Consider the following 10305-nt stretch of genomic DNA (forward strand, 5'->3'; position numbering starts at 1 on the left):
TGCCTGCAAGGCTGGTCTTATATTATATATGCAGCCTTAAAGGATGGTGATATATTCTATGTGCTGCCTGCAAGGCTGGTGTTATATTATATGTGATGCCTTCAAGGATGGTACTTACATTGTGTGCTGCCTTCAAGGATGATGCCACTTTATATGTGCTGCCTCCTAGGATGGTGTTTTATTACATTGGCTGCCTTAAAGGATGATCATAAATTCTATGCACTGCCTGCAAGGCTGGTGTTAAATTATATGTGATGCCTTCAAGGATAGTCATAGTTTCTATGTGCTGCCTACAAGGATGATGTCAATTAATAAGTGTTGCCTCCTAGGATGGTGTTTTATTATACCTGCTACCTTAAAGGATGGTCATACATTATATATGCTGCCTGCAAGGCTGGTGTTATATTATATATGCAGCCTTAAAGGATGGTCATATATTCTATGTGCTGCCTGCAAGGCTGGTGTTATATTATATGTGATGCCTTCAAGGATGGTACTTACATTGTATGTGCTGCCTTCAAGGATGATGCCACTTTAAATGTGCTGCCTCCTAGGATGGTCTTTTATTACATTGGCTGCCTTAAAGGATGGTCCTATATTCTATCCGCTGCCTGCAAGGCTGGTCTTATATTACATGTGATGCCTTCGAGGATGGTCATACATTGTGTGCTGCCTACAAGGATGATGCCACTTAATATGTGCTGCCCCCTAGGATGGTGTTTTATTACATTGGTTGCCTTAAAGGATGATCATAAATTCTATGCACTGCCTGCAAGGCTGGTGTTAAATTATATGTGATGCCTTCAAGGATAGTCTCAGTTTCTATGTGCTGCCTAGAAGGATGATGCCACTTAATATGTGCTGCCTACTAGGATGGTGTTTTATTACATTGGCTGCCTTAAAGGATGATCATAAATTCTATGCACTGCTTGCAAGGCTTGTGTTATCATCATTTTAGTAGACAATGTGTGATCCATGACACTATTATAACATATAAATTATCATTTACATTAAATAACACTGTTAAGATGTTCTTACATAATGCCATTCTACCAGGCAAAGTATGTAAAATAACTGGGAGGCTTTGAGCACATAAAGGCAGATAAAGTAACAATATATTAATATAAAATAAAATTCTTTATTAATGGTATTATTGCAGGTAGAATATAGAGAGTACCCTTTATAGGAAGATAGCACACAAATATATCAGCACATTTTGAGTAAAATTAACATTGTAGGTAAGTTATAGAAAATAACACAATCCTTGAAGGCAGTGAGCACATGGTGCATGGGATAACACAAGTCTTTTAAACAATTTATGGAGCAATTCTGTTACATTAGGCTGAATATTGAGAGTGACATGGTTTTGGGAGGGAGCAAGCAAATGGAGACATTTTTTGACTTTGTAGTCATAGTGTAGAATAAACATCAGCCTTACAGGCAGCAAGCACATGGTTGATGGAGTAACATACTATTTACAGAATTTTTGTAAAATTATATTCGGATAAACAGAATATATAGAGTAACACTATTTTGGTAAATATCAAACACATGAAGAAGTCAGTACATTTTAAAAAATTTCTTTGTGGGCATAGTGTAGAATTAAAATCAGCCTTACAGGCAGAGAACACATTGTTAATGGAATAACATACTATTAACAGAATGTATGTAAAATTATTTTCTGATAAAAAGAATATATAGAGTAGTACTATTTTAGGTAATAGCAAGCACACAAAAAAGTCAGTACATTTAAAAAATGTATTTGTAGGCATAGTGTAGAATAAACATCAGCCTTACAGGCAGCAAGCACACGGTTGATGGAGTAATATACTATTTACAGAATATTTGTAAAATTATATTCAGATAAACAGAATATATAGAGTAACACTATTTTGGTAAATAGCAAACACATGAAGTCAGTACATTTTAAAAAATGTCTTTGTAGGCAAGGTGTAGAATAAACATCAGCCTTATAGGCAGCGAGCACATGGTTGATGGAGTAACATACTATTAACAGAATTTATGTAAAATTATATTCTGATAAAAAGAATATATAGAGTACTACTATTTTAGGTAATAGCAAGCACACAAAAAAGTCAGTACATTTAAAAAAATTCTTTGTAGGCATAGTGTAGAATAAACCAAGAAGATAGGGTTGCGGGCACCTCCAAATTGTATAAACACGTGCGAACCGGAATGATTTAAAAACAATCCATCTTTATTGAACAAGTTAAAAAGTGGAGGGCAGGGGAAAAGGGAAAACAGGCTCAACGCGTTTCGTGACGCTAAGTCACTTCATCAGAAGCTTCTGATGAAGTGACTTAGCGTCACGAAACGCGTTGAGCCTATTTTCCCTTTTCCCCTGCCCGCCACTTTTTAACTTGTTCAATAAAGATGGATTGTTTTTAAATCATTCCGGTTCGCACGTGTTTATACAATTTGGAGGTGCCCGCAACCCTATCTTCTTGGATTGTTGTCTGCCGCGGCCAGAGCGGATCTAGCGGCTACACCTACCAGGCGGCTCGCAGAGGTGCGCTCACGTATCCAGTGTTGGATCGCTCTCCTTCAATTCTCATAGTGTAGAATAAACATCAGCCTTACAGGCAGCAAGCACATGGTTGATGGAGTAATATACTATTAACAGAATTTTTGTAAAATTACATTCGGATAAACAGAATATATAGCGTAACACTATTTTGATAAATAGCAAACACATGAAGAAGTCAGTACATTTTAAACATTTTCATTGTGTGCAAGGTGTAGAATAAACATCAGCCTTACAGGCAGCGAGCACATGGTTGATGGAATAACATTCTATTAACAGAATTTATATAAAACTATATTCTGATAAAAAGAATATATATAGTACTACAATTTTAGGTAATAGCAAACACACAAAGTAGTCAGTACATTTAAAACATTTTTTTGATAGGTATGGAAAAGAAATCATCTTGGGATGAATAGAGTGCAAGTATAAGATTGCTTTAATCATAAAGATTAAAATCATAAAGATACATTCGGCTCCTATATGCAGCTTACCTTATGTTGGGTCTTCATCCAGAGTCTTTCTTGTGCGCAGCTTTACTTTTTTGTAATCCAGTGAGGATTGTCTCTTAATGATATTTCTTGTGCGCAGCTTTACTTTTTTGTAATCCAGTGAGGATTGTCTCTTAATGATATTTCTTTTTGAAATGATTTTCCCTCCTGATACCATTACACAGAAGATGTGTAAAGCTGAGCAATCAGTTGGGGCAGGTTTGGTTAGCAGGAGAACCAATCGGTTAGGGGAGGTGTGCTTTGCATGGCTAGAGGGTGGGAAAAGGGTGTGTTTAAGTTGTTATCTGCCTGGTAGATAGAGCTGCCTGGAAGGCACTCTTCGTTCCCTATTCCTCCCTACTCCATGTTATGATGCTGTGATATCAACAATTAGTCTACATGTACTTTATTTATTTTCTCCTAGGATTCTGATGTTGAATCAACAGAACTAAGCACTTCTGAGGTTTGTAGTTGATCATGTACTTCAAAAAAAAAAAAAATATATATATATATATATACATATACAAAATCAATAAAAACAGTTCAACTAAATTATTTTAATTTCTTTCCCATAAGGACACTGAAGATGAGAGTGACCACACTGACGTAATAGACACTGTCTGTGACCTGGTGAGTATCATTAGTTGTCTTCAGCTGTCTTTTCATTTTATACCATTGTAAGGTTCCTTCCTAACAGCTTTGGATAAATTCTGCTATGCTACCCACTACAGACTTTTACATGAAAAATTTTTTCCCTTTACTCAAAGTTGGGCTGGTATAAAGGCCCATCGTTATTGGTAAATGCCCTCCAAATCATAGCTTTAAATCTTCCAAATAGATATGGGATCGTTGAGCTCAAACTATTCAGGTTCTAGTAGTACATTATCATTACATTATAATTTGGCCTTCTTGTGGGTTGTGTATTGCTACCTTTTCTCCATATGCGATTGATTTATTTCCAAAGGCTTATGTTCTTTACAATTTTCTTTTATATTGAAGGATCTGGATTCGCTCTATGCTGGGTTAAGGTCTATGATGCAACTGCAGCATGTACAATGCTTTCAAAATGACCCTGTATGGCCTATTGGGTCCGATATTCCTGATGAAAATATAGAAAACTCCAGGATTGACAACACAAATTGGTGTGCTTGCAGTTTATGTGTCTCTATGCCTACATTAGCTGAATCTTTATGTTGTCATGAGCTTGATGATCTAAAACAACACCTAAGTGAAGAAATTTCATGCATTAGCCAGCTGGCTGCAATAAAAGCGATAATACTGAGTGAGGCTATGTTAACACTGATGATAAGATTTCATGGCAAAGTTTCAGCAAGCCAGTTTAAAGAACACAAGCACAGGTATGTTGAATACCAAACGCTTTTGAAAAGCTGCCATGTTGTGTGGTTGTGACATAAATTGTACAAAAGGAGATTGCATTTCAAATGGGCATACATAGAGATGACACCCTGGTGATGCCCTTAGCAAACAGTCATCATTTACATTTCTGTGGTCACTGACAAGTTAGAAAACAAAAGGTGATATCTCTCTAGTGTTGATAAATACACCTCAGTGTGCATTGTAAATATCACTGAACCCCCTAAACGGATGCGTTGTTAAGACCAGACCGGGTAACAAACTAATGTTGTGTGAAGGAGTTAAGGTTCTCCACTTTGTACATTTAAGATAGTTATTGAAATGTATAAAATTGTTATAAATATGTGTTGAAATTGGTTTTTGCATTCATTTCTTCTCTTTAGATATCTTCGCAAAGCAGCTTATAGATCTTTTACAGTTTGGGCCCATGGCTTTCTAGGGCCAAGGTATCGTCTGCCGATCCCATCTTGTATTGTGAAGACTGTACGATCCACATTCCCTGACCCAGAGGGAAAATATACTGGTTTCTTTTATGCAGAGGATATCGATGCTGCTGACATGGCATTGGATTTTTAGTATTGTTAACACCCAGACTATAGCTAGAGTAGCAGACTTGATTCTTGGCAAGTGTTTTTACCCTTTCCATTAAATGAGAAATTAGTAATGGACAAAATGTAATGTATGCTTTTCAAAGTTATCAATAAAAACAGTCTTGAGCAAAAAAAAACATTTATTTGTAAAAGGTCATTCATTTATTTCAGTCAAAAAACATTGCATAACACAATACAGAGTGATGATATTATTATGCTGTACAAAGGTAAAACATGATCATCGGTAAAATGAACTTTTGACTTTCCATGTTGAGCAAGTGCATTCTCAAATATTACTTTTCAGTGCAAGCCAATTAGGATGGACTATGAAGGTAGAACTACATGACCTATTTTACCTGCAATAGCGTTCGTTCCGACACGCTAAGATGAAACACAGGTGTCACGTTGGATGCACCGAATCTAAGGTAAGTAATAGGAATGTTGGACATTGTCCAACATATAGTACATGCCCACTGTACCTGCAGTGGCCAGCATTGGGGATGATGATAAACAAGTTGTTACATTTGTCATTACTATGCAAGTGTTTTGGGATTTGGCAAGGATCTGGTGAGATATGATACCAATTTAAATAAAGCTGTGGCCGACTTTCACCCACACTCCGTCTCTGAGCTATTTACTTACAACCCTAGTTTAATGGGGATCCAAATGTGGTTCAAGGCATAAGGGGTGGCAGCAAGATACATAAGTATCTCTGCAGTCTTATTTTATACACAGCAAACTGACAGGGGAACCATTCATTTTCTAGTCACTTCTACATTACAACAAATACGGTCTCACTTCAATAGTTGGCAGCAGAGAGTTTAACTGTTCCATGTATATGTATCTCTTTCTCCTAGAAGGGGACTCCCCACTTCGTTCCTCCTTCTTTTGATTAATGATTTATCTTCTGAAGGCATCTCTCACATGTTTCCAGCGAAACATCAAATCTCACACACACTCCTGCTTTATGGTTTATAAATATATATAAACAAAATTGAAGATGCCCCAGCACTCAACACTTCAGTACAGTGACGTTTCGAGGAAAGTTATATGCCTTTTATCAAGCCATATACAGCATTACACAAGTGAAATTTTAAAAAGCAGTATACAGGAAATTACCTCATCAGTAGCTAATTGATTAATCCACATCCATCACTTAACTCATTTAACCCTACAAAGGCATTTTGAATATCATAGGAACAGAAATAGGTCATAATCTTTATTCAAACATACATATAAACATACATACATTACCTTTTAAGTTCCTCTTCATTAAGGATATCCTACTCAGGCACAAGACTGGATGTAACCTCATCCCATGCAGACTTTCTTTTTACTCTATCATGATACGAAGAACACCGAGCATCCCAAACACTTGGTCGCTCCTCTACTAGGATGATCAATCGTTCTGTATCAAAAACGCTTTGGAGGAAGACATCTCGGAGGAATGTGTACCTATACTTAGGCCTTGCCCTAAGTAAGTATAGGTATACCACACAAGAAAAGAAAAATAACAAACATAAACAAGGAAAGAGAGGAGGTAGAAAATCCAACAAGCATAGAAATAATAGACAGAAGAAAGATGTGGATTCCATTCTAGGCATTTATAATTTAATAAACCCTTGAAACCTGACCAAATCAGTGTATTACAAAAAGGGCTAAAATATGCTCCCAGACTCAATAAATTTGAAACCTATATAGACACCCACAAATTTATCACAAGATTAGGTTTAAAGAAACATTTTTGAAATAGAGGAACTTTTGGTAGAGCCATTGATTCCAAATACCAAAACACCAATTTAAGACACAAATCCACTTTCACCCCTTCATATGCTAATAGCCATTTTATTAATACATGTAGAGATCTTGTACTAGATAATCTGGACAAATTAGAACTACAACCCTCCACCAGAGATAATTTAACTAAAGAAGAGAGGGGCGCCCTAAAAGAACTAAAGAAGGATGAATCCATCGTCAGATGGAACAACTTACAAAAAATGAAAACAAAATCCAACAACCATATACGAACAAGCACTCTCCAAGATACTAGAAACTGCAAAAAATTATGGAATTCTGACAAAAAGCGAGTTCCACTATCTGAATGTAAAATTCCCAAGAGTACCTGTAATATATACTTTACCAAAAACTCATAAAAATCTGACCAACCCCCAGGACATCCAATAATTCCCGGATGTGGCTCCATGACTTCCAACCTGTCAGAATATATTGATACATTTCTACAACCATTAGTTAGCAAGTTGTCACCTTATCTAAAAGATACAATTGCTGCTATTGAATTCATAAATGATTTGATTTGGAAACCAGGATATATTATTGGAACTTGCAATGTGACATCACTATATACCATTATCGATCACAATCAAAGTATACATGCAGTTAAACATTTCCTAGAACAAGAAAATAATATGGAGTTAAAACAGAAAGAGTTCCTATTAAGAAGTATTGAATTCATATTAACAAAAAATAATTTCTGGTTTGAAGGAGAACATTTTTTAGAGACAAGAGGGACAACCATGGGAACGAGATTTGCCCCAAGTTACGACCAACCTGTTTATGGGGTATTGGGAAAAAATAATAATATAATAATTATTAAAATAATTAAATAATAATCCCATGCCTAAACAAAAATATAGGCCTAGTCACATAGATATGCTATATAATTATATATAATTTTAATATCAAATTGACCAGTAGCCAAAGTACTGCAAATTATATTTTTCTTGACCTTACAATTTCAGTGAATGATGGCAAACTGGCTACCAGCCTCTATCGGAAACCAACAGACTGTAATGGTTTCATCCTAAACAAAAGCTGCAATCATAAAAAATGGCTAAACAATATTCCCCTTAGCCAGTTTAATAGAATCAGAAGAAACTGCAGCTAAATCTGATTACAAAAAAAAATGTCAAATTTTGACTAACCAATTAAAAAAAAGGGCTACAAAGAAGATACATGCATCTTTACATGATACATGTATCTTTGTCAGTTTAGCTTGAAAAAGGGCCAAATGAGACCTGAAACATTGCGGTAATGCCCTATAAGTGTGCAATAAAGGCATTTTAAATTTCAACAAGATATTGTGGTGCTGTTCACATCGAATCTTTGTGGGAACGATATGACACAAGCAATATCAAGGGAGGAAACTTTTTGGATCCATAAATTAAAGATCCTTTCCCCAAATATTGAAACTTAGTGTTTTTTTATGAATACAAATTGAACCAATAACCACTATAATTTTACATTTCTTCATTGATCATCCATTTACCAATTTATCCTATTTTACCATGATAAAATAGTTTTTTAAAAAAATCTTTGAAGATACTACTTTGTATACATAATGATTTGTGAAATACGTCTAACTAATTGACAGCACATGTATGCTAATTTTATTCCAATTGGTCTACTACCGGTTTAAAAGGAACAGAGTAGTAGTATGTATAATGCCCCTGATGAAGAATAACATATACGAAATGCATTGGGCCCTTTTATTTGAACTTTAATAAATATAAGACTAAACGTTTAATAAAGGAGTCGCTCCCTTTTTATTTCAAGCAACCAGTACTACCCACACAAAACGATCAATAATTTTGCATAGTTTATGTAGGTTCAGGCCCGTCACTGAAAGACTGGATACTCCACATGCGTCTCAAACAACACGGAGAGAAGGAACGTGAAAAGTGGAGAAAGACTCAGCAATTCCGGAATCAGCACTGTAAGCGATCCAAGAACAGCCGGATAGTGCACCGCTCAATGAAATATGCTCTAAATGATCTATATCTTGTAAGTAAAATTGGTACCAGGGTTATCAGTGCGAAGTCCTGTACTTTCCTATTGCGGCTTGTGTCTAATTATATTTCAGCACCATCCAGGAGCCTGTTGTCGAAGTGCTAAACTTTAAGTTGACCATTGCTCCAACATAAATGTGAGTAGATCCAAATAGGAATAAGGTTATTGGGATCTAAAAGGGTAATACACCATCCAATTGTCTTCTTTTACTTAGGAATTTAGAAGTCTTAGAAAAGCGCACTTGTACCTGATTGATCAATGTATTTGGCTTGTTAAGGCCAAGATTGAAAAATGGCATCTGATTTGCTGATGAAATATTATGAAGGTAACACATGAAGGTTAAAAGCACTCTGCTTAATTAAATGTCCAGGGCATTAATGAAATGTCCAGGGCTCTTCATATGCAATGCACAGAGTTTATGTATCTGACACTTTATATAAAGACAGATTTTATGACAGATTTTAAAGAGCATATAAATAGCAATTAAGAAAAGGAAGACTCTTCTATGTAATGAATAAAAAATAAGGTATAGGCCAATGGGGTAATACACAAATGTTCTGGGCACGGTTCTTATTTACACAATACTTGTTTCCAGGGCTTGCAGTGCTCTGCTCCTGGTTAAAACTCTGGGGCAAGGTGCAGCACTGTACCTAAAACCTATGGATTAAGTGGACCCAGTATTCCATAACTTACACGTTTGAATGATGTGCAAGTTAGTGGGCAGATAGGGGGGTTGGTTATGGGATTTTTTTTTCTAAATTTTGTTTAGAACAAGGAACGATATTGACAGTTTATGGGATTTTTCAACAAGATGTGGGCAACCATACGGAACCTGCCTTGCAGCAGCTCTCTCTCTATAGATTTATAGAGGTCTGAATAGCAAAGGGCTCTGATGAATACCATAGACAACTGCTATAGAGAGAGGGATAAAGGCACCATATGTGACAGACACCCCTTCATTTCATCAATATATCTTACACTCAATTCATGTCCTAGCATTGCCTTGGTTTAATGTATTTCAGACTTTAAACTTTTACTCCCGTGTACATGTACCCACTAATGATGAGTGAACTTTTTTTTGACACGAAAATAATGCCCATAGACTACATAGACTAATGGATGAAAAACAATTGTTGCGCTTCAAAAAAAAATGTTGACGCCCATAGACTTCAATTCATTTTAGCAAATTTTCTCCAAAGCGCTTTCTTCATAGTATTTTAACTCCTTCCTCTTTCTTTCTCCCCGTGGAGCATGTAAACATCCTACTCTCCATTTCCTAAGTGTATTTTCTAACCCAACCTATAAGTGATGAAAAATTTCCATCTGCTAAAATAACTGAATAAGTGACACATTAGAAAGGGAAGAGCTACCTAACCTTTGGTGAAAACTGATGTTTGCTAAGGCAATTCATTTAGGATAATGCAGCCATTAGTCCCCTCTCTTCCTTCATTTATCACAGAACGAGGCAGAGACTAAGCAGATCTCTTCCTTTTTTCCC

General features: G+C 36.0%; 1 protein-coding gene across 1 annotated transcript; it reads left to right on the top strand.

Annotated features, from left to right (window-relative positions):
* The first annotated feature begins 1028 nt into the window (after window positions 1-1028).
* LOC121394358 (P2X purinoceptor 7-like) lies at window positions 1029-5121 on the top strand. Its single transcript, XM_041565185.1, has 5 exons — window positions 1029-1061; window positions 3461-3499; window positions 3613-3666; window positions 4036-4394; window positions 4794-5121. The coding sequence occupies exons 1-5, from the start codon at window positions 1029-1031 to the stop codon at window positions 4984-4986; spliced, it is 678 nt and encodes a 225-aa protein (XP_041421119.1). The 3' UTR covers window positions 4987-5121.
* Window positions 5122-10305: the final 5184 nt, after the last annotated feature.

This window comes from Xenopus laevis, chromosome 5S (genome assembly GCF_017654675.1).
Source record: "Xenopus laevis strain J_2021 chromosome 5S, Xenopus_laevis_v10.1, whole genome shotgun sequence".
NCBI lineage: Eukaryota > Metazoa > Chordata > Amphibia > Anura > Pipidae > Xenopus > Xenopus laevis.

Bases quoted from the DNA above. Each gene is read 5' to 3' on its own strand.
- LOC121394358 (XM_041565185.1), top strand. From the start codon at position 1,029: ATGTTCTTACATAATGCCATTCTACCAGGCAAA. The intron at 3,500-3,612 runs GTTTGTAGTTGA...CTTTCCCATAAG, and splicing joins CAGAACTAAGCACTTCTGAG to GACACTGAAGATGAGAGTGA. The intron at 3,667-4,035 runs GTGAGTATCATT...TTTATATTGAAG, and splicing joins TAGACACTGTCTGTGACCTG to GATCTGGATTCGCTCTATGC.